This window comes from Lagenorhynchus albirostris, chromosome 6, assembly GCF_949774975.1.
Source record: "Lagenorhynchus albirostris chromosome 6, mLagAlb1.1, whole genome shotgun sequence".
NCBI lineage: Eukaryota > Metazoa > Chordata > Mammalia > Artiodactyla > Delphinidae > Lagenorhynchus > Lagenorhynchus albirostris.
Genome location: NC_083100.1, coordinates 22,318,927 through 22,344,731, shown reverse-complemented (window position 1 = coordinate 22,344,731; position 25,805 = coordinate 22,318,927). Strand labels below are relative to the sequence as shown.

Sequence of the window (25,805 nt, the reverse complement as noted above, 5' to 3'; positions counted from 1 at the left end):
AAATAAGGTGTGTGTGTATGCACAATGGGAGAGCTAATAAGAAGAAAACTAGATGTCATAGGGGCACGCCCAAACACAGAAACAAACTCTCACTAGGAGTCCTTCCTTTAGGTATTGAAATTTATCTGGGGTTTGAAAATAATATCTATATCTACAACTATAAATACATTTATAATCATAATATAAATCTAAAGCTATAATTAAATATCTATAGCCACATATTTGTATCTATTTGATCTGTATCAGTATCTTTCAAGTATCTTTTAACAAGGAGCCCAAACCAAGCCCTTGTCAAATGTTTGTATGATGATGTTGAGAGAAATTTCACTAGTTTCAAGAGGTTCGCTAGTTTCAACAGTTAATGCACTAAAATAAAATTTGTATACAAAGCTCACATTAACATTATGTTCAGTAAGATTATTATTTAACAGGCAGAACTTTATGACTTTGTTTAAAATTCTATTAGTCATAGATTCATCCAGAAAATATTGAGAGTCTACTTTGTGCCAGACATGATACTGGTAATTGGTTACAAGTCAAAGGATAAATCTTCTGTGTTGGTAAGGCCATAATTGCTTAACTTCCCATAAAAAATTGTCCATGAGATGCAGCATGATTCAGAGGCCTCTGTAGCCTCACTTTCAGACCCATTCCAGTGATAGGTCCAATCAAATGTTCTATATATCAGGTTAGTTGAACTGTATAAAACTAAAACAGTGCAAAGGTGATGAAGGATGTTCCATGATGCCTCGAGTTATCGAATATAAATGTAATTAAGACAGATGATGTGAATGAAACAAAAGAATCCTGCATTTACCACTTTGGTTGCCTGAATCTAGCAGATCTAAAGCTTTGGCACCAAATTCTCACTAGATAACTCCATCCTCCCCTAATCTAGGAAGCCAATCAATAGAAATGTTATTTAAGAAACCTACCAAGGAAAAAGTAAGGAAAGTGTTAACAGCTATTTGTTTTATAGATGAAAATAACTGTTGCTTTACATATACAGATAACTGATAGGTATAGATGTCTTATAGAAGGAAAAAAATCTTTTCTCCATTAAAAATAGTTAACTCTTTTCATATTTTTTCCTAACATCCCCAAATGCACTTAGAAATAAATTAAGCTAACTTTTTCAGGTGCAAGTTTAGATACTGCTTCAATCAAAAACAAATTCAATGTCATTAAAAAGAAATAATCAGAAGGTATAATAATTTATGTGACATTGTGCACATGGATCATGGTATCCAGCTTACCTCTTCCAGAGTAGTCTGACTCACTAAGAAATTTGTGATATTTAAAGCAGTCTTGTTGGTTTCCAGCAGATCAAAAATGTTTGCTACTCCTCCTGCGGTGACCGGCACATGATACTCTAGCATGCTGAGGTGCTGATCCTGTGGGAACCAAAGGGAAAAAATGTATTTCTCAATGTCAGGTAATATTGACTTGACTAGACATAACTTGACCAAGAGCTACGAAACGTACTGAAATTCATTCCTCTGAAAATGATGTTACATTGTAAATAATGGGTATGTTTTGAGATTAACAGCTTTCAAAGATGAGATAAAAAGTTTTATGAATGTCCAAGAGAAAACAAATTAAAAAGCTAATGAAAATTCCAAAATATTCTACATTCATGTGCACTTATAAAGACATTATAGTCTTGCCTAGGAAAAAATATTGTGGAATGGTATTGCCTATGTCAGATTACGCTTAGCTCACATAAGCGTTTTCAGAGATAACTTTTAGAAATTTCATTTTTTTTTAAATGTTAAAATTGTTCTAAAAGGCTAAGGATTAGCTGTTCAATTTATATTGGCTATAGCTGCCAGATTTCAAAAGCATTGTCTATGAGAAACCTCATTCAAATAATGCTACATTCTTTCTTAACTCACTCTAAAATACTTTTCAGTTTATTTAGTCTGTAGTATCACCATCAATTTAGTAATCTATTCTTATTTCCTTGGAGTATCTTCAACATTTTGCTTTTCTGCATATTTCATCAATTATCATATCTTATTTATTTTTCCTCTAAAATAACTCTCAAATGTAACCTTTCCTCTCTATCTGCACCATCAATTTTACTAACCTGCTGCTCATCACTCCACATCTGAGTTATTGCAACAGCCTCTTCAGAAGCTTAGAAACCATATACACTCATATGTTCTGGTACAAAGTAGCTAGGATAATCTTTCCTAAACACTAGTTTGGTCAGGATGTATTTTTTACTCCATAAACAATCCCTGTAACCTATATTGATCAGATCAAGATTTTATATTGCAGCCTGGTATTCCAGACCTGTGTTACTGGAAACCCCTCTTCTCACTCCTTTGCTCGCTGTCTAGCCCCTCTCATTGATTTGTGTTTACATCATACCTGTCAGTGCAATCAGGCTATCTTATCGATACTTATTTTTACTCCCAAATTGTTGTTTGGTTATTTCCCTTTTAGAGATCTAGAAACCATCACATACTTGTAGAGAATGGTCTGCTTAGGAAGTAATCAAACTTTTATCATCACTGCACTTGTCTTGTATAGCGCTAGTCCCCTGAAGAACAGACCAGGGCAAATGTAATCTCATCATTCAGTGAATAAACACAGATTTCAACCCAGAAGTTCACTGACAGAAGAAGTACTATGACCAACGTGGTTTGTGAAAAAGAAAAAAAAAGTGTCCTTTAATTTTTAAATTTGATTTTAATTTAGATGATAGAAAATGGACTTTGATAAGAATCAGAGGTTGAGGCAAAGGTATTTTGTAGAGATAAAAGAATTGTTTTTAAAAATGAACTCTATTTTGCTCTCCAAAATCACTTCACGTAGTGCCTGACAGTTTATGAAGCATCTTTGTGGACATTTTATCATTTAGTTCTCACACCAGTCTTGTGAAGTAGATATCAACAGTATTTGTAAAATAGGAATACGAGGTTCAGAGACTTTAAATGTCTTGCTGGAAATCATATAGGCAGAGCTGGACCTCAGCCCAAGTCTTCCAATTTCTGTTCATCATTCCACACCTGACTTCCGTTTAAAAACAATCACTTGCTATAATCATCTTATATCAATTACCTGCACATCAAAGATGTTACAATGATAATATTTTTGTCAAGTGCATTTAAATATGTACTATGTGAGATTTATATGTATATATCTGTGTGTGTCCATCCTGTTGATATGTATATGTAAGATGAAATTAATTGAGCAATGTTTCAAGTAGTGTGTGATTTAAGAACTTGATTTCCAAGCAATTCTGCTCAAAACTTTGTGGGCTTATCTTTCAAGTGAGGAAAGCAAAGGAGATAATCTCTTCTAGCTGTGACATTCTGGAACTTTGTAATTTTTTTTTTCTTAGACGAAATGCCCTTGGTCATATGTATCTGTCATTCCTCAATTCCCTAACATATGTAACTAATAATCTAGTTAAGCATACAACCTGAAAAGTAATACAATACGGTCATAAAGCCTTTGTGAGGAAGAAATAAAGGTATGTAAAAGGACTATGTTACTCTTAAGTAGCTACAAAAATATATAACTAATTTGAAGATTTTATCTGTTAATACTAAGTGTGCTTCAGAGTATCTTAAGCATCTTGAACTAATAAATATATATTGATGAATAACAAAGCTATGGTCAGCTTGAAAATGACAAACATCCACTACGATATTAGATTATAGCTATCAAAACCAGTCAATCTCTTACTTTTAAGTACGTTTTTGGAAAGTGAAGTTGCATGAACCTTGTGAGGGGCTCCATGCTCGCTTTGACATTCTTCACGTGAACCTTGACGGTAAATCCTCGTCCAAACCTAGAAAGAAGTGCAAAATACAGTATGAGTTATGGTTTGCTGAAATAGCTCCTTTGGAATTCTAGATAGTGAAACAGGACCCAAGCTGACCATGATAGCCCCTTTTCCTATATAAAGACTATCATTTTGCTATAAAAGTTCAGGGCCTGTTGCAAACTGGAAATAGTACACTGCTATTACTTTTTATTTATTTCTACCACTATACAAAGTCAGATCCTTTGGACAAAAGTTGCATTAGAAAGAAAATACAAAATCCTGGCTTTCTTTGGCATCCATGAATTGGTAATTGATGTAAATTCCTGGAGCTACATACTTTCTAATTTAAAGCAAAGAGAATCTTTAAAGGCAAGTTATTGGAGATTTGATGTCAATCGTAAAGATTAAAATCACTGGGGTTTTAAAAATAAATAATAAATCAATATACTAGCTAACAGTTTGCACCAAAAATAGAGTTTGTAAACAAGTCACAACAGACTCTCTGGGAACAATATATAAGGCCTTTTCATCCTTTTTTCTTATCTTGGTTAATATTGTCTTATAAGAAAGCCAAGCTGTTGTACAGACAAAGGTATAAAGTAATGTCATGATGTTGGAAGATTAACACGGACATGTATAAATGCATATGCACTATGATAAACATAAAAATATTAATTTAATTTTTATTTGATAGTATGATATTTATGCACATCTCCCCAATGTATTTTTGGTGAAAAGGTTTTGAATGTAGTAAAAATGTTAAATAGCTTGCTGAAAGCCTGTTCAAATGGCAAATGAACATTCTAGATAAAAATTGATGCCTTCATGTACTTGTCAAGGTCTAATTTGTTACCAAGATAACTTTTTTGTGTGTGTGTGTGTGGGGGGGTGGGGCTTCTCATTGCGTTGGCTTCTCTTGTTGCAGAGCTCGAGCTCTAGGAGCACGGGCTTCAGTATTTGTGGCTCGCCGGCTCCAGAGCACAGGCTCAGTAGTTGTGGCGCATGGGCTTAGGTGCTCCGCGGCATGTGGGATCTTCCCGGACCAGGGCTCGAACCCGTGTCCCCTGCATTGGCAGGCAGATTCTTAACCACTGCGCCACCAGGGAAGTCCTGTCATTTACTTTTTTTTTCTTTGAATTTTTGAATTATATTTTATTTATTTTTGTATACAGCAGATTTTTATTAGTCATCAATTTTATACACATCAGTGTATACATGTCAATCCCAATCGCCCAATTCAGCACACCACCATCCCTGCCCCCATGCGGCTTTCCCCGCTTGGTGTCCATACATTTGTTCTCTACATCTGTGTCTCAACTTCTGCCCTGCAAACTGGTTCATCTGTACCATTTTTCTAGGTTCCACATACATGCGTTAATATACGATATTTGTTTTTCTCTTTCTGACTCATTTCACTCTGTATGACAGTCTCTAGCTCCATCCACATCTAAACAAATGACTCAATTTTGTTCCGTTTTATGGCTGAGTAATATTCCATTGTATATATGTACCACATCTTCTTTATGCATTCGTCTGTCAATGGGCATTTAGGTTGCTTCCATGACCTGGCTATTGTAAATAGTGCTGCAATGAACACTGGGGTGCATGTGTCTTTTTGAATTATGGTTTTCTCTGGGTATATGCCCAGTAGTGGGATTGCTGGATCATATGGTAAGTCTATTTTTAGTTTTCTAAGGAACCTCCATACTGTTCTCCATAGAGGCTGTATCAATTTACATTCCCACCAATAGAGCAAGAGGGTTCCCTTTTCTCCGCACCCTCTCCAGCATTTGTTGTTTGTAGATTTTCTGATGATGCCCATTCTAACTGGTGCGAGGTGATACCTCACTGTAGTTTTGCTTTGCATTTCTCTAATAATTAGTGACGCTGAGCAGCTTTTCATGTGCTTCTTGGCCATCTGTATGTCTTCTTTGGAGAAATGTCTATTTAGGTTTTCTGCCCAGTTTTGGATTGGGTTGTTTGTTTCTTTAATATTGAGCTGCATGAGCTGTTTATATACTTTGGAGATTAATACTTTATCTGCTGATTCGTTTGCAACATTCTGGGGGTTGTCTTTTTGTCTTGTTTATGGTTTCCTTTGCTGTGCAAAGGCTTTGAAGTTTCATTAGGTCCCATTTGTTTATTTTTGTTTTTATTTCTATTACTCTAGGAGGTGGATCAAAAAAGATCTTGCTGTGATTTATGTCAAAGAGTGTTCTTTCTATGTTTTCCTCTAAGAGTTTTATAGCGGCCTGTCTTACATTTAGGTCTCGAATCCATTTTGAGTTTATTTTTGTGTATGGTGTTAGGGAGTGTTCTAGTTTCACTCTTTTACATGTAGCTGTCCAGTTTTCCCAGCACCACTTACTGAAGAGACTGTCTTTTCTCCATTGTATATCCTTGCCTCCTTTGTCATAGATTAGTTGACCATAGGTGCGTGGGTTTATCTCTGGGCTTTCTATCTTGTTCCATTGATCTATGTTTCTGTTTTTGTGCCAGTGCCATATTGTCTTGATTACTGTAGCTTTGTAGTATAGTCTGAAGTCGGGGAGTCTGATTCCTCCAGCTCCGTTTTTTTTCCCTCAAGACTGCTTTGGCTATTCAGGGTCTTTTGTGTCTCCATACAAATTTTAAGATTTTTTGTTCTAGTTCCATAAAAAATGCCATTGTTAATTTGATAGGGATTGCATTGAATCTGTAGATTGCTTTGGGTAGTATAGTCATTTTCACAACATTGATTCTTCCAATCCAAGAACATGGTATATCTCTCCATCTGTTGGTATAATCTTTAATTTCTTTCATCAGTGTCTTATAGTTTTCTGCATACAGGTCTTTTGTCTCCCTAGGTAGGTTTATTCCTAGGTATTTTATTCATTTTGTTGCAGTGGTAAATGGGAGTGTTTCCTTAATTTCTCTTTCAGATTTTTCATCATTAGTGTACAGGAATGCAAGAGATTTCTGTGCATTAATTTTGTATCCTGCAACTTTACCAAATTCATTGATTAGCTCTGGTAGTTTTCTGCTGGCATCTTTAGGATTCTCTATGTATAGTATCATGTCATCTGCAAACAGTGACAGTTTTACTTCTTCTTTTCCAATTTGTATTCCTTTTATTTCTTTTTCTCCTCTGATTGCTGTGGCTAGGACTTCCAAAATTATGTTGAATAATAGTGGTGAGAGTGGACATCCTTGTCTTGTTCCTGATCTTAGAGGAAATGCTTTCAGTTTTTCACCATTGAGAATGATGTTTGTTGTGGGTTTGTCGTATACGGACTTTATTATGTTGAGGTAGGTTCCCTCTATGCCCACTTTCTGGAGAGTTTTTATCATAAATCGGTGTTGAATTTTGTCAAAAGCTCTTTCTGCATCTATTGAGATGATCATATGGTTTGTATCCTTCACTTTGTTAATATGGTCTATCACATTGATTGATTTGCGTATACTAAAGAATCCTTGCATTCCTGGGATAAATCCCACTTGATTATGGTGTATGATCCTTTTAATGTGTTGTTGGATTCTGTTTGCTAGTATTTTGTTGAGGATTTTTGCATCTATATTCATCAGTGATATTGGTCTGTAATTTTCTTTTTTTGTAGTATCTTTGTCTGGTTTTGGTATCAGGGTGATGGTGGCCTTGTAGAATGAGTTTGGGAGTGTTCCTTCCTCTGCAATTTTTTGGAGGAGTTTGAGAAGAGTGGGTGTTAGCTTTTCTCTAAATGTTTGATAGAAGTCACCTGTGAAGAGCTTTTCTCTAAATGTTTGATAGAATTCACCTGTGAAGCCATCTGGTCCTGGACTTTTGTTTGTTGGAAGAGTTTTAATCGCAGTTTCAATTTCATTACTTGTGACTGGTGGGTTCATATTTTCTATTTCTTCCTTTTCCAGTCTTGGAAGGTTATGCCTTTCTAAGAATTTGTCCATTTCTTCCAGGTTATCCATTTTATTGGATAGAGTTGCTTGTAGTATTCCCTTAGGATGCTTTGGATTTCCACGGTGCCTGTTGTAACTTCTCCTTTTTCATTTCTAAATTTATTGATTTGAGTCCACTCCCTCTTTTTCTTGATGAGTCTGGCTAACAGTTCATCAATTTTGTTTATCTTCTCAAAGAACCAGCGTTTAGTTTTATTGATCTTTTCTATTGCTTTTCTTTGTTTCTATTTCATTTATTTCTGCTCTGGTCTTTATTTCTTTCCTTCTGCTAACTTTGGATTTTGTTTGTTCTTCTTTCTCTAGTTCCGTTAGGTGTCTGGTTAGATTGTTTATTTGAGAGTTTTCTTGTTTATTGAGGTAGGCTTGTATAGCTATAAACTTCCCTCTTAGAACTGCTTTTGCTGCATCCCATAGGTTTTGGATCATCGTGTTTTCATTGTCATTTGTCACTAAGATAACTGTTGAAACTGCTTTCTGAGAGTATTTTGGTTGGGGAATAATAATAATAATAATGATATTATTAGCTTTTAGGCCTTCCAGCTTTTGGGGTTATTAATTTAAAAAAAATTCAATCCTCAGTACTATAATTTAACTTCAAGGTAAATTAATGATTAACTTCTCCATTCCAGTTTCACTACTCATTGTAGGATGGGCTGCTGTGATAATCCTTGAAGGTGAGTATAGCACTGGTAGATTTGATTACCCTTTACCATGTGTTAAAGAATACATTTGTTGCTCACCTGCTCTTAATATGCTGCAATGATCCAATACATTGGAACCTTCCATTCACCATAATGGCCAACCTGGTACAGAGAGCTTCACATTCTTCCATGCTGGAAGACAGAATCATGTCAGTATTCTGGGCACAGAAAATTGGTTTAAGATCATGAGCATAAGCTTAACTTTTTTCATTATGGCACCTTAGAAATACTGTTTGAGTATTTGAGTTCCTTAAAATGTCCTTTCCCTTGAAGAACAAAAATATCTTTTAACATATAAATTAAATGTCTTCATATAGGGTTTATTACTGTTTCTTCTCAAACTTGAGGCCATCTCTCTCACCTGGATAGCCCACTCTATCAAACACAGTATTTCTTTTAAGCTCTTTCAAACTTTGACTCAAGACCTACATTTCGTAAGAAATGTTCCCAAAATACTACTAAGCTGTTTTCATTATGCCTTATACTCCGTATTCAGTTGGCTTTTATGCTTCTGTGTTTATAACTAGTTAACCTGTACTTGATTATATAATTCTAATTTCATGTACGATGATAACTGGAGGAGATCTTAGGTATCACCCTGTCCACTTAATACAAAAGTTAATGGAGGGCTTCCCTGGTGGCGCAGTGGTTGAGAGTCCGCCTGCCGATGCAGGGGACACAGGTTCGTGCCCCGGTCCGGGAAGATCTCACATGCCACGGAGCGGCTGGGCCCGTGAGCCATGGCCGCTGAGCGTGCACGTCCGGAGCCTGTGCTCCGCAACGGGAGAGGCCACAACTGTGAGAGGCCCGCGTACCGCAAAAAAAAAAAAAAAGTTAATGGAAATCAGGGGAGAATGGATATATGTATATGTATGGTTGAGCCCCTTTGCTGTGCACCTGAATCTATCACAATGTTGTTAATTGGCTATACTCCAATATAAAATAAAAAGTTAAAAAAAAAGTTAATGGAAATTAAATGATTGGCTTCAGAACATATACTGTGCTAGGGCAAGGCTAGTATATAGGATATAAACAAGTCTCTTGATTCTAAACATACCTAGTTCTTTTTCTACTATATGATCATTATAACGAAAGGATGAACTTAATATAAGGCTGACCTTATAAGAAAGGCACAGAGAAAATTCTTTAGTATCTTTTTTACCTAATTGATTGGAAGGGTCTACTTCATGGAGAAGGCTTGTGAACGAGCTCTTAAAGGACTAGTAAGATTAGAATCTGGAGATATTTTGTGAAAAGATCAATTCCAGTAGAAGGCACAGCCAAAGAAAGCGCATGTGATAGGAAAGGGCAGTGAGTGTACACGGAACCACGAGTCATTCAGATTGACAGATAGGAGAGGGTGTCATAGGAAAAAAAGACTAGAAGTTTAGATGAGGCCAGATAATAAAAGGCCTTGCATACTAAGCTGAAAAATGCTGAATTTTATGTGATAGGCAATAGGGAGGCATAGTTGAATTAAGAGGGCCACAAGTTATGGGAAATTTGTTTCTTAAAAGATTTCTTAGCCCTGTCCCACCACAGGCGCTGGAGTCTCATCATGAAACCTTCCGGACTTGCTCCTTTGACTATGAACAGAAAATACTTTAATCCAATTGGGGAATTCACTATCAGTATATATTACACGGGATTACCTTTCCCGTCTCTCATCCTAACATCGTGTCATCTCTCAGCTTACCTGTGAGAAGTGAGGATGACGGCACATTTATTCTGTACTTCTTCTGAAATGATCTTCCAGAGGTGCCGTTTTGATTTAGGATCCATCCCAGAGCTTGGCTCATCCTTAATAGAAAGTTACAAGAAGAATTTATCAAATTAATTAAATTTTGATGAGGTTCTTTACATGAATCATTGCATCTCACTTGCCTAGAACAGAAATCACTTTTCCAGGTCATGTGACTAACTTGTTTTATACTTAATAGGCTTCTTTCTGCTGCTGTCAAAAAGCTCAAAATTAATCATTTAAAATTGTCAATGTGTTTTAAAAAGTATCTCAGTGAAGTTGTACTCTTACTTTACACTTGTCTCTCATATTTCTTTGGAAAATATTCTGCTTCAATTACTGACAAAGCAAGAATTTTTACATTTAATACTATATTGTCACATATATATTTGAAGCTACATCAGCAAGACTGCTACCTTGCTCCTGATGGTAGAATTGTGGCTGTGAGTGATAGATAATATGTTATGTGAAGCACAGAGAATTTAATTTGATTTGTTTTTGTTAATATGATTGAGGTGTACTTTCAGTTTTATGTTATTAATTGAAATTTAATACTCCTTGAGGAAATAAAAGTAAGATTTGCAGAAATTGCCAAATAGAAAGATATAAATTACATTTTAAAGTAAACGATGTTTAGAAAAATTATTCAGACATAAAATTAGAAATGCAGCAATGGAAAACCTAAACAAGCAATAATAAATCCTGACAGATGATTAAAAAACCAAATTGTAGGTCAAGGTTAGGTAAAAATTAAAAACATATGTCTGAAATGGAAAGTATATACATAGGATCATCAGAGGTTTATTTTTATAGGAAGGGGTTAAATTTAAAGAAAGAAATGAGTGTTAATTTGGGGAAACAGTAAAGGTTATATTGTCACTGTTCCTATTTTTGAAGACAATGGCATTACAGTAAATATATATAAGAGAAAATACGGTATCTTTCTCTCATAGCCTGATTTTAGTTCAGCTCATTAATACATAATATTTGCACAGAGCTTTTAACAACATTTTAAAGTACTTTACATCTATTATCTCACAGGGGTGCCTAAGGATTGTTTTCTTCAGTTTAAGGTACACTTATACAATAGAATTCCATTATGAGCATCGATTGGCGGGGATATAATGCATTATAAGCTTCCGGTATTATAGAGAGATGGGTTGTGCATTACTCTACTCAGTTTAAATGATTTGATCCTCTATATTACTTAATCTCTGGAATAATGTGATGATTTATAACTGGTGATTTTACTGCATATAGTTAAGCCTCTTTTGGAGTTTGGAAGTCCTTGAATGAAGGGGATCTTCCAAAATAAGGGCAAGCTTATTTCTCTGAAATAAACATTTTTCACAGTGTTTGGCCTGGGGAGCAGAATGCTATGTCACTCCTAGTGTAATTTATATTTCCAGGTGATCAACTTAATTTTTCAGCTCTTAATCAAAATATAAACGTGACATGTATTTCTTGCCTCCAAAAAATTCAGATAAAGTAGAATGGCATATTGTCAAGATTGCATCTCAAGCTAGGTAACTCATATTTTTAAGCAACAAGGAAATAACATTTTAGCACAGCATGTTGTCCTCAAATGTGTATTTCCTTTTTGGTAGAAGTTGGAAAATGTGTTAGTTCACCTGATCAGTTACTAATAGAACTGATTTCTTCAATAACTGGGAATCAAATTCTGTCATAATTTTACTTACTCATTTGAATATCCTGACTTTGTTTCAGCTACTTCCTATTCCCATGTTTCCTCTGAAACCGACTGAGCCATAGCTTCAGACAAAAACATTTTTGACGGCATATTTTTGTGGCAACAAATTATCTGATATAAATTCCTTAGTGAGACAATATATGTAAAGTGTTTTACAAAATAACTAGCATATAGTGAGACCCCAGTAAATGTTTATTGCAATAATGATAATGAACTGTTACACACACTATTGGAAATGTGGTTCTAATTAGGTAGTAGCCTTTTTCACAATGATTCTCTTACCAGCAACAGTATGGAAGGTTTCCCTATCAAGGCCAGTGCAGTGGATAATTTTCTTTTTGTGCCGTAACTACACATAGAGGTAGTTTTGTCCTTGTAGGGCTCCAGGTAAAGCCTCCTAAGGAGTTTATGAACAGCCTGTGGGTGGAAAAGAGGACTTAAGTTGATTTTCCCTTGCCAAAACCCTTAAAGCATTAAACAGAAAAAGAGCTACTTGTGAAAAGAAAGTTTTATAATGAAGAAATACATTCCCGAAAAAATTAAAACATTTAAATTCAACATAAATTTTAGTTTATTTTCAAAGGTCCACTTAAACATTAATAGTTCAGGGACTTCCCTGGTGGCACAGTGGTTAAGAATCCTCCTGCCAATGCAGAGGACACGGGTTCGAGCCCTGGCCTGGGAAGATCCCACATGCTGTGGAGCAACTAAGCCTGTGCGCCACAACTACTGAGCCTGCGCTCTAGGGGCCCGCGCACCACAACTACTGATCCCAGGTGCTGCAACTACTGAAGCCCGCGCGCCAAGAGCCCATGCTCTACAACAAGAGAAGCCACCGCAATGAGAAGCCCGCGCACCACAACGAAGAATAGCCCCTGCTCACCGCAACTAGAGAAAACCTGCATGCAGCAAAGAAGACTCAATGCAGCCAAAAAAAAAAAAAAAATTAAAAAAAAGAAATATAAAAAATCAAATTGGAAGCTATTCTATTTTACTTGGGCATTTTGTAGGTAATTCCATGTTTCAGTACTTATCTGAACACTAAAGGATATACAGGCATCACCAAACATGGCTCAGTCCAGAGACTAAGGCAAATGTCATTCTTTATTTGATAGTTTTTAAAAGACAACTGAACAAACATGGGCCAAGATGTTTCTAAAGTCGAGTGCATAGGTTCATTTATGATATACACAATCAAGCTAATACTGCCTCAATTATCACTGTCAGGAGAGAAATGTCATAATTTTCCAGATGTCAACTTGGTCTTGAGGGTGGGTGTGTGGGAAGCAGAAATAATAATGGTTTTCAAATGAACTAGTTTTTCACACTTATACTCACTTCTTTAATATCTTTTTCTGGAATTCCATGTATCCTAGCATAGAAATACAAGTGTTCTTCCACGGTTACCAGGTCATCCAAAGCATCTTCTTGAGGACAGTAGCCAATTAATGAGCTGTCAGAGTCAGCGTGAGCCAGAGACCTGAATTGAAAGAATCAAAAACACAAATGACTTTCAGAAGATGTTTCCTTTCCCTCTTAGCCCTCAGATGTTGGGAAGGTAGCTCTATTTGAGTCATCGTGATTGGTGAGTCTGGAAAAAAGAGGTAAAAACAATCCCACCATCATAGTCATACTTAAAGGTTTAAAAATTTCCACTCGAGTAGCTGTTTCTCCTCTAAGGATTTAATAATATAACCACAAAATAACATAAAGAGTTCATTGTAATTATTTTTCTCATTTAATTATATTGTGTTCAGTAATTTGAAGCATTTGTTTTCATACCCAATCTTATTTCTGATCAGAATGTTTCCGCCTGTAGGAATTATGTCTCCAGTCAGCATCTTGAAGATGGTGGTCTTTCCTGCTCCATTCACCCCAAGAAGGCCAAAGCACTGGTTTGAGGGAGAAAAAAAAAAGATGTAAACTTTAATTCAAACCAAAGACATGGTAGTATTATATCTCTTTTCTTCTCCTTGGGTGAAATAAATTACCAAGAAAAATAAATCACTCGAATTACTCATGGATATTGCAGTGCTTTGCTGGCACTGGATAAAACTTTTTCTTTTAAAACAATTAGGTACTTAAGTATCTTTTTTTCCTTTAATCATCTGAACATTTTACATATACATAGGACTTGTTTTACATACTATATTATAGCACACCTCTGTGTGACGTGATAGGATACCCAAGTCAGATATGCTAACCTGACAAAGTAATTATGTTTATAGATTTCAAATTATTCACACAAAACCACAACTTTACTGAATAAGCTACTGAAGCGATAATCTCTTTATGTGGTAGAATAAACCTGATGCATTTAGTTTGCAGTCAGGCTCGGCAAAAAGGGAAATGTCCACATTCTTCTCCTCCTTTCAAAGCTGCCTTACTATTGCTTCTGCGAAAACAGCAAGAATGTGAATATGAATGCAGTTCTAGTACCTCACTTCTGACAACTGATTTCTTTATGCTGTCTTTTGAAGAGGCCTGGAAACTAAGAGTTGAAAAGAGCACCCTGCATGGACTTCTTGACTGAAAGTCCACTCAGGGAGGATAGTAACTTGGGAGGGGGCTCAGGATTTGGTGTGTGGAGAGTCCTCCCTGCCAAAACGAAGACTTACAGGGTAAGTAACACATAGACACATGTAAATTACATATATAGAATCCATCAAAATATTCAGAGGTTGACTTTCAGATTTCTAGAAAAAAATTAAGGAAAGATAAAGATTTTTGTCACTTAACCATGTCAATACAAAGGATAGCTAGAAACAAAACACTGTTCCTTACCTCCCCAGCAGGTATTCCAACGCTGATGTTGTTTACAGCTATAATCTTTTTGTGGATAAGGTGGTAGGTCTTTGTAAGATGATGGAGTTGAACCAGGTCACATTCATTTGCACCATTCTCAACTCTAAACCTCTCAGCCCACACATCTTCATCTTCAACTATTGTCTCAATAACAGGTGGAGAACGAAATTTTTTGAAGAAGCGTCTAAAAAATGGGCCCAATGATTCTGCATCAATGACTCTGAAATGGTACCACTCAGTTTTGACATATTTTAATAAGTTCTTACTTCATTAAAAGTGTGCTATCACATACTAGGTTTCTTTTAAATTTTTTATGCATTATGGTACTCAAACAACTTAAAAATTAGTACGGATGCTCTTTACAATATTTGTTATAATATTTGGGAAACAGCTTTTGCTTTCCATGACTTAAATGCTTACAGATCCACTATTAAAAGTGAGAATCTTAATTTCAGTAACAAGGAAATTAGTTTGGGTTTGAAAGTTACTGCCTAACAGAGAGACTAGAGTCATTAGTAAGACTCAACATTTTACAAGCCCATGATCAATGATCACCTTTTTTAAATCCTCCCTATTTCTTCTTTTGTCATCACAATATGAATGTTATTCTACAGTCTTTTTACTGTGAATGTCTTATCTAGGATCTAGCCAATATATTAAGGTTATCAGTCCTGAAAACTCACGAAATCTCAAACCCACTTCAGTATCTTGCCTAATGAATACCAAAGCAAAACAAACCAACAAATCAATTCAGGTCTTCCTCCCAATGTCCCATTTCTTTTAATGATACCCCCAGAGATTCCAATTGTGATGTTTTCTTTGAAAACATCCCCATTCCAAAATCCACTCACGCAGTCAGACTCCTAGCACTGGAAATGCCTTATAACAGCCAGTCATCTATCATCTTCTGTCTTTTTCTATTACCATCACAGGCTTTCATTTTTTTTTCACACAGATTTATCCAAGAACCTCAAACTGGTCCAGCGTCTCTGACTCTTCCCTTACAGTATGCACTGTCTCCACAAAAATCACAGTTCCTAAAGCACCATTTGATCCTGTTGGTGTCTCTTCAAAAATCTTTAATGTGCTACTATTTGTTTCTTGAATAAAGTCCAAGCTATCGCTTTTTAACCAATCAGTAGACTCCATAATTTTCCAACCCCATGCTTTAGCTCCTACTCTTTCATTACATTTAGTCTATGCTCTAGTCAAATTGTATTACTCATTTCTCAAATATGCCTCAAGATTTTTCTATCTTTGCTCTTATCTTTCCTTTCATTGTTATTAACTTAAATCTTATTTTTCAGTAGGTGATACATGCACTTCATGTATTAAAATTAAAATGGTACTGAAGAATATTTAGTGAAAAGTAAGTCTCCTTCAACCATATACAGTTTTTTAACAGAGGCACTCATAATTAGAAATAATCTATGCATATGTATGCATAAGTAATATATATTCCTTTTTTTAAACTCAAATTGTAATATACTTCATTTATAGTTCTGAACTTGCATTTCTCACTTAATAAATATTAGAAGTAATCCCAAACATTACACAGTGAACTGCATCATTCTTTCTAATGGCTGCATAGTGTTTCATTGATAAATTATATATATAATTCATTTAACCAGCTCCCAAATGAAGGACATTTAGGTTGTTTTCATTCTTTTGCTATTAGGAATTCTTTTGCTATGATGAATAACTTTATACATACACAATTCTGCATATGTGTTAGCATATCTATTGGAAAAATTCCTAGAATTGTTGGGTCAGTGGTATGTGTATTTTTATTTATGATTTTGTCCTCACTTTACTCAATCTTCTTTTCCCAAATCCATTGCTAATATTCTACATACTCAATTCTCTTTCCCCACTTCTACTTTCTATCCTTCCAAACACAACTCAAAGACTACATCTTTTGTTTATGTACATATTTTCTCTCTACCACTGAATCTTGATCTCTTGGAGGCTAACAATTGTGCTTATTTAATTTTACTCCCTCACTTTACAATACTTGCAGAGCCACAGTAAGGTTTGATAACTATTTACTGAATTAAGTAGATTGTGAATTATGCTACAATTTTTAAAAGTTTTTTGAGCAAAACATTTCCATATTACTAATTGAAAAGCTTAGACTACTGACCCCTCTCTGAATATTTTGAATTGAGTTTTGTCATGGATGTCAAACACTGTTTTCATTGTATTTACCTGAGTTTATTTATTAGCCACTCATTGATTAAAAGTCGCAAGAAAAAGAACACGGTTCCTTGACAAACCAAAGCCACAAACATTGCACCTAGTTTATCCATCTCAAAGGTTTCACTTGGATACTCCACTCCATATGCTTTTAAGAAGTCTAGGACAGACTGTTGTTGAGAAAGTTCAATCAAACCATAGCCAAAACAGAACTGCGGGAAAATCAGGAAAATGCGCTTGAGGGTTTCAGAAATAAGTTCTAAAGTCTGAAATAAAAGAAATAAAAATAAAGCTCAGTGTTAGCCTTCCAACAAATTGACAAAAAATTGAAACTAGATGTAGATAAATATTGAAACCTGAGAAGCTTATCTAGATTGGCAATTGTTTCACATGCATACTAAATTTACATATAAACATTTCCTATAGCCAAATGGTGGAGATGTATTACTAAAATACAAGCCAAAAAGGATTTTATATATATATATATATATATATATATATATATATATATATTTAAGATGGTCTAAGGTGTCAGGCCAAACCCTGGGGGCAGAATCACTTCTAGACCTGTCTTAGGTCCTAGGAATGTAGTAACAGCCAGGGTGCTAGGGTCTGATAGAGTATCTATGGGTAGGTGCCTGAGTAAAGGAGGGATTTAGTACAGTAAAGTTTCAGAACCTAAGGTAATTCCTACTAGAAGAGGGAATAAAATGGTAAAATGATACGGAAGGAGAGACAACGTATCTCAACGAGGAGCATATGGCTCATTTTCACGTTATTCACACTTGGGACCAAACCACTTGCACCTCATGGATTTTCTTCTTCCTCCTGGAGTGTGCTTGTCTAGCCCTCACTTCATACTCTTTCTATTCTTTTCCATTCAGGTGTCCAGCACTGAGTGTGCCTGTCTATTCCTCACTTCATTTTCTTTCTATTCTTTTCCATTCAATTTCCCAGCACTGGTAGGGCTTCCCTTGTCACCACCAATCATGACCGTTAGCTCTGAACGGAAAGTGATGCTTACAGTGAAGTAGACTCCAATACATGACTGAAAGGGAATGAATCAGGTTTTCTCTCTATGGACGCTCAAATGAATCTTAACCCATAGTCATATAACTAAGCCACTGTCCTTGTCCCTACCATACCATAACAATTTGTTAATGAGTAAAATGTTTAGCTGACCGATTGGTTGCATGAGTTTTGTAGTGCCATACAAGGTATCTGACTGAATGTATCTCCATTTACCCACTCAAGCCCTATCAAATGTCAATAGTTTTGACACTGCGTAAATATAATCATAGACATTAACCTAGATGGAACCTAAAAAGAATTTTAAAACGCCATAGTTTCCCCTCTACTATATTTAATAGAATCAAATGAAACGCCCCTATTCTATTTAGAGAATGCAAAATACAGAAAATCTTTCCACCTTGGAACATGTTGAAGCATTTGATCCAATAACTGAAGTTTAGCAGACTAATAAAGGACCTTACCGTATCATTAGGCTTTTCCTTGGAAAGGAAGTACACCACCGACAGGGAAACAATGGAATTGATGCCAAGAAAAAGGTTGATGCAGACGTAAGTGATGAAAGCCACTCCTGTTTCATGGAAGAGCCCAGCCAGCAGGTACATCCAAGAAAATGAGGCATACCTTTATGGTAATAACACTAAGAATTAAAATCATGCCGTAATTATTCTTTTACTAAATAAATAACTTCGATAGTGTTCTAAAGTGAAAATAAACATTAGAGATCAGTTGTCAAGCCTTGTAGTTAGATCTCTCTTTTATCCCTCTTTTTAACAACAGCCAAAAAAAAAAAAAAAAGTGAAGCACGCTTTTTAAATGACAGTAAAGGTCTTTTAAGGAATCTTGAGTAGTCATTACAATTACAAATTAATTTTTCCTAGAGATGGTGTTACCCCACCCAGGCAAGACATTTTTTTTGGCTCAGAAATGTGAGTTTAATAGATATATCTTACAATTTAAAGTTGAGGAAAAAACGACATTGTCAGCTAGCTAAGCAGAGAGAGTATGCTTAGAAGCTGCATGTCCTGTTTTGAGCAAATACTTGAGCGACCTTTGGGGTAATGAAGTACAACTAGAGACAGAGAGATCCTTCATCAGCTGCAATTGTTAACTAAATGGATACTACCCATTCATTCAGGGCAGAAAGAACTGCTATGATAAGTATTGGTTGTATCAAACTGTATTAATTACCCTAATTCAGAAACAATATTATGTGTGTTCTTAGGCATCGATAAAAATAAAAATAAATATACATGAATATATTTACTTTTTAATGCCTTATATATTTATATATACTCACAACTTGTTAATACATAAATTCATACATGTATACACATTTTTCTGATCATTCTAAGGCCTCCATTTTTACGTAAATTAAATTATATATGTAAATTGTTAAGTGTGACAGCACCCAGTAAGTGCTCATTAATGACAGGTATTCTATTAACAACAACAACATTAATTTTCACAAGTATTACACTTTACAAACTATGGACTAGCAGGTGTAATGTATTGTTAATCATTACTCATGGCTAATGAAACCCCAAGACAATTGTAAATTAGCTAATGAGATTTAGGTCCTGTTTGTATCTAGGAGCATTTAATTCTGTTAATTCTTTCACTGCAGCTTACCCAAACAACAGAAGTAGGAGAGATACAGCGCTTAGGTTGTTTTCACTGTAGAAGGCAGGTAACTTGAAAATTGCAATGACACCAACTGAAAATGCTACAGGCACCAAATAGAAGGCCTATGGGAATATGTAAAACTATGTTTAATACATGGCAAATATTTTTTAAAAAATCAATAGCCCATCTAGTTTAAAACTGTAACAAACTGAACTAGAAACACTTGAAGAAATGAAGTTTTATCTCTGCTCTTGTTGCTTGTAACATTCAGTTCATTTTACATTGATTTCACTCTAGAATTTGTCTCCTGCAATAGGAGGTCAAGCCAGTCTCCATCTTTATAGAGATTCTCAGAGTCCCTGGTGCTCCTCCCTCCAGGCTTTGAGACTTGGGATCATTTGGTGACAAAGGTTCAGTGAGAAAGATAAGACAGCCAGGTATCTTTGTATTCGATTCAGCCCTCCAAGTATTGATTTTATTTTGAGTGCTGGAACTCTTTCAGATGGTTGATTTCTAAGGCTTGGTTATCAGTGTGAGCCACTCTGTGCAAAACAGCAGGGCAGTGGGTACCACACATTCTTAGAATCACAAGGATATGAACAAAGAATTCAGTGTTTCATCGGCAAGCAGATAGAGTAAATGCTGAGGGTTTGCAGCAAGATGTACACAATGAAAGAGATAGGAATTTAATTAGGGAGGAAAATCTCCTAAAATTGGAATGAGAACCAGAATCTAAGTAGTAAGTAGCCCTTCACAGAAGTGTGTACTTTAAGCTTTCTTGACATATTAAAGCTCCTATTAGGTCCAGAGGAATCATTACCATGTTTTTTTAGATCTGACTTCTACAACAATCGCATTTCAGACCTCACTGGATACATTAACCAAACGGAGAGGCAGTTAATTACTCTGCAACCCTGCAAGCCAATGACAATTTCACCATAATCTCCAGGCAAATACATACCCATCCTGGGCTTTTGGCCACACTGACACATTTGGAGTCAAGAAAAACCATCTGAATTTGGAACCATTTTAGGCAATTAAGAGAGTTATCAATTAAATTCACCCTTTATTTTCCCTACTAATCTCTAATGTGTTATTCAGCAGAGGCTACTACTTCAAATTTTTCACTATTAGTTGATGAAATTTTTATAAGCTTGCTTATGTGGTACCACTGGGCAAGGCTATTCTGCTCCTAAGCTTCCATTTCTCCACAGTAGTGGTTCTCAAACTTCGATGGGCTTAAAATAACTTGGGGGAGCACTTGTTAAAAATGCATATTCTCCATGCTCCATTCCCAAGATAGGGACCTCTTAAGTCTGGAGTGAGGACCAGCAATCTGGATTCTAACAAATGTCCTGGGGAATCTGATATAGAAGGTCCTCAGACCACAGAGATAAGGGCAAGGCAGGTGGATTTCTCTTTCTTCCGACCGCTGGACGAATATAAGCCTGATGCAATTTTTTTCTTAACTTATTGTCTTTGTGGCAATAATCGGAGCAAACCAGGGCAAATCAATCTCAAATATAAAACTGTCTTCTACCCAAATCGGTCCTGTCTTTCTTGCAAAGACACAAGTTACTCACCATGTCGTAAATGAAGTTTGTCACCCAGTAGCACGTGACACCAATGCCTGAAATGTGCTGCAGCTGCTTGGCTTTGTTCTGATGCTCCCGCACAACATAGGTGACAAAGCTGGCAGTGGTGACAGAGTAGCCCAGCAGGATGGAGAGTGCCACTAAAATATCGATTAAGCTGCTCATTCTACATTGAGCAATAGGGAGAGGAGAGCACACATAAGTTTTGGGAAATCTTTTCTTTTCAGAAAGATTCATGGCTAAAGCCATCAACAAAACAGTGCAAGAGTTGGCTGTGACACAAATAAGTCTTCTTGCAAGGCAGCCAGATAATATCTTCTACATGACTTGGCTGTGACCCTGGGATAAATGTAGCTTGAGTGCATCTGAATTGACTAGGGATATTTGATGGAAAAACCTCAGTCAACAAGGGCTACAGGGTGTATGCAAGAGATATAGTTCTTGAGCATAGAAATCGTACTTAAATGCTATGCAGGGAAGTTGAAATGATGAAACACTTATGCACTTGACTTACAAAAGCAGGAGATTCTGTGAATCTACAGTCAACAAGCTCTACTTGGCAACCTCACTCTACACACTTTCAGAAACCTCCTTTTATCCCAGTGAGTGACTTATATTACCAGCTCTTCTAGATTGACATTCATTCAGATACAACTGTGATTTCCAATTATAGCACTTTATACAAAGGCTCAATAAGCCAAGGAGAAAAGAGTCATGCCATATATGTCTGCTTACGTGGCTTGCTCTTGGTCTTGCACTCCTGGATAAGGATGGCTATACAAGATGATACCTTAAAGAAGAAATGGTTCGTTTCATTAGTAGGTAGTCAGTTAATCAGGAATACCAATTTTTATGCACACTACTATGTATAAAATAGACAACTAATAAGAACCTGCTGTACAGCACAGGGAACTCTACTCAATACTCTGTAATGGCCTATATGGGAAAAGGATCTAAAAAAAAATGAGAGAGTGGATATATGTATATGTATAACTGATTCACTGTGCTGTACCACTGAAACTAACACAACAAAATCAACTATACTCCAGTAAAAAATTTTAGGGGGCTTCCTTGGTGGCACAGTGGTCAACAATCTGCCTGCCAATGCAGAGGACACGGGTTCGAGCCCTGGTCTGGGAAGATCCCACATGCTGCGGAGCAACTGGGCCCGTGAGCCACAACTACTGAGCCTGTGCGTCTGTAGCCTGTCCTCTGCAACAAGAGAGGCTGCGACAGTGAGAGGCCCGTGCACCGCGATGAAGAGTGGCCCCTGCTCGCCGCAACTAGAGAAAGCCCTCGCACAGAAACGAAGACCCAACACAGCCAAAAATAAATAAATAAATTTATTAAAAAATTTTTTTTAAAAAAAGTACCAATTTTTATTTATTTATTTTTTAAACATCTTTATTGGAGTATAATTGCTTTACAATGGTGTGTTAGTTTCTGCTGTATAACAAAGTGAGTCAGCTATACATATACATATATCTCCATATCTCCTCCCTCTTGCGTCTCCCTCCCACCCTCCCTATCCCACCCCTCTAGGTGGTCACAAAGCACAGAGCTGATCTCCCTGTGCTGTGTGGCTGCTTCCCACTTAAAGAATTTTACTTTGGGGATACTCTTTTAAAGGAAAATGATGCCCCCACCCCCTGCCAGTCTCATCAATGCCATACAATTGATGGTACTCACACACACACAAAAAGCCCAAAACAGTTTTTCACACTGTGCATGGAATTTTGGGGGAAGGGGCAAGAATTTACACTTCTTATATAGCATGTTTCCCCTCTACTACATTTAAGTCATTGTTTTCCAGTTTCTTCTCTCCATCTGGTAATATAGATGTTTGTATTCAGTAGCACTTTAGAAATGCATGACATTTAAAGAAGCACCTCAAAGGGAGACCAATTATATGAGGATCTCCTGAAGAACAGACATTTTCCACCCCCATCCGTCTTCATTGTGCTATTGGTTGTCGTAGGGAAATACTGTAGCCTGAGAGGATCCCTTCTCCTCCTTTACTGCTTCTGAGATGCCTATTGTTCTAGAACTCTACCAAGAGTAGAGCTTGGGAACTTCAGCCACTCTGGAGGGATTTTCACTGAGACAGAAAGATCCAAAATGATTCAGAGAAACTAGCTGGCTCCAGAAAAGTAGTCACTTAACTCCAATGCAGTCCTAAATTATCTGTATCTCCAAGGGTTGGTTATGCTTTCTGAGTATAAGTGTAAGCAAGGTTCTTTCCTCCCTTTCCTTACAGGACGCTGGTTAGCCAGAGTCAAAATGGGCTGACAAGTTTCGCAAAGGGCCACAGTGTGAAGGCAAAGCCTATACTGTCTGAGTAACTTTGGAAAAGAACTAGGAGTGAGGATATCCCTTAAGTACTTTTTCCTATAAAGTCATAAGCTGAACAAGAACTTTCTCACTACTGCTCACATAGTATATGTTCATTATATTAGGATATTAAGGCCCTTTGATAGCACCCAAATATTATAGATTATTCTAAAGTTGTATTATTTCTATTAACTTAAATTTATAACTTTTATCAAGTAGAGTGTGACATATTTTGAGGTTGAACTCTGCAATTGTTATTTATTGAAGAAAAAATATAATATATAGTTAAATCAAAACAAAGAAACTACCAGCAACAATAATCAATTTGACTGATAATTTTAATCACATCATTGAGGGAATGCACTTCTCTTATCTTTTGTGTAAATGAATGGGCTCTCTTTTTACTGAGATTCAATTTTCTTTGGGCCCTACTTAAACCTTGTTGCTGGATTATAACATAGGCAAGGAGAAAACATTTCTCTTAGTCCTGATCTGTATTTCAGAATCTAGAAATACTCTATTTCACCAGAGGAATCTTTACAAGTACATTTACTCCAATATGAAAAATGCTGCTAAACCAATTTTTTTTTTTACAGATCTTTAGCGGAAACATCAAGTACATATATTAGGGTTTGGAATCTATATCACAATCTTTTCTGTGGGTTCTACAGCATCCAGCATAATGTCTTAAGTACAGCGATTAGTCAATGAATGCTTATTGACTCGAATAAAATCTTACAATTTCAATTATTTCCCCCATATACAATACACATTAAAAAGAACACATTTTCTGTTATTTCTACATGTGTAAACCTAAAATGAGTAACTTCCCATTGACCACTGCTAGTAATGTAATAAGAATAAACATTAGGGTGGAGGGAACAATGTGTCAATATTTTTGGAAAAGAGCCTGGTTGTGTAGCATTTGTTAGTGAACACAAGTAAATCTGTATTCTAGGGGAAGAAAGAACAGAACTTTCATGTTAAATTAACCACTAGAGGGAACCACATGAATATAACAGATACTGACATTGCAAAGGAAAGCTAATTAAAAGATTTTTATTAGCATGTTAAAATTCAAAGAGAATCAATTTTACAGCTAAAGCAAAATCTCAATTCATGTAGAATCCAACAAAGGTGGCTTAAAACAGGTAGTGTAGTAGGGAGAGGTGGCAGGAGAATAATTGAGCTGATTTTTAAAGACAACATTATCATGGCAGATCCCATGTAATACATGCATTACAAAACAATAAAAGCATTTTAAGGTGACATGGATTTCTTCTCTGAAAGAAAACAAACTCCTTCCAGAGAAGGTGGAAAGCTACCACTTTCATAATAAGCCTATATGAGAAAAGTTAATAAAAAACAGAAGGCACACTAGTACTAATCTCTATATAACTCAAGCTAAGCCTTATTTTTAAATTAAAAACATTTCCTTTTAGGGTCAATATGAAGCTTATGTTCCAGAATTCTTAATTCTTTAGACTATGTAACTTAAAAATACACTTGTAGGGGCCACAACAAGCCTGCTGGGATCCAGAGTGATTCAGACTGCTTTCATCTTGGTAAAGAACACTAATAATAAATGAAACCTCAATATAGGTTTCAAAAGCTGATCCTTCAAAAGTGGCATTGTCTCTTTTTCTTACCTACATACCTTTGCAACATTTCCTCCTAGTCATTTCTATGGTTCTTATACTTTCATTATCCGTCATGGCAACAAATGTCCTTTGCTCTCAATAAGACATCCTACTGAAAGTCAAGTGTTCAGTAGTGTTTCAAACCAGGCTATAGCAGACCCACCTGGCTTTAGTCATCATTTAACTTAATTTACCACTTTTGACTCCACACTTTATTGATGCTCTAGGTCTAAGGACTATCTATCAATCTTGTTATTTTCTTCAGGGCTCCTGCTGCTAGGAAAATGCGAAAGCAGTTGGGGAAAAATACTGTTTTCTCTTAAACGAAGACTCTGAAAGATTCTGTTCTTAGAATAAGTATGTGACTCTACAGTTTACTTCTACAATCACCAGAACGTGCAGCACATGCTATTATGCCCAACAGTAGGGAAATGAAAGAAAAGTAGACAACGGCATTTCTTTGTTTTTAATAGTCTGTTAACCTATTTATTAGGGTAGAAACTGTTGGCCAGCAGATACTTTACTCTATTTTCTCCATCTTTATTATTATTATTTTGGGGGATCAGTATAGGAAAATAATTTAAGCAAGGCTTAAGAAGATAGAATGGTCTGATGAAGAGTAATTGAATTAGAAAACAAATAAGTCTCTTTCAAATTCCAAACCCTTTTTAAAAACTATGTGGAAGCTTCTTGGGAAACCCCACTAAAGTAGACCTTGC

General features: G+C 36.1%; 1 protein-coding gene across 1 annotated transcript in view; it reads right to left on the bottom strand.

The window, feature by feature from the left end:
* ABCA12 (ATP binding cassette subfamily A member 12) overlaps positions 1–25,805 on the bottom strand; it is a 187,700-nt gene that overhangs the window by 1,236 nt on the left and 160,659 nt on the right. Inside the window, exons 40-52 of the mRNA XM_060152174.1 lie at positions 21,851–21,905; positions 21,104–21,281; positions 19,527–19,642; positions 18,359–18,518; positions 16,878–17,131; positions 14,649–14,853; positions 13,647–13,756; positions 13,203–13,344; positions 12,147–12,281; positions 10,109–10,212; positions 8,452–8,544; positions 3,700–3,805; positions 1,257–1,394 (exon numbers count right to left, since the gene is read on the bottom strand). Of these exons, the coding sequence (XP_060008157.1) occupies positions 1,257–1,394; positions 3,700–3,805; positions 8,452–8,544; positions 10,109–10,212; positions 12,147–12,281; positions 13,203–13,344; positions 13,647–13,756; positions 14,649–14,853; positions 16,878–17,131; positions 18,359–18,518; positions 19,527–19,642; positions 21,104–21,281; positions 21,851–21,905 (1,796 nt within the window). The remainder of the gene's footprint in view (positions 1–1,256; positions 1,395–3,699; positions 3,806–8,451; positions 8,545–10,108; positions 10,213–12,146; positions 12,282–13,202; positions 13,345–13,646; positions 13,757–14,648; positions 14,854–16,877; positions 17,132–18,358; positions 18,519–19,526; positions 19,643–21,103; positions 21,282–21,850; positions 21,906–25,805) is intronic.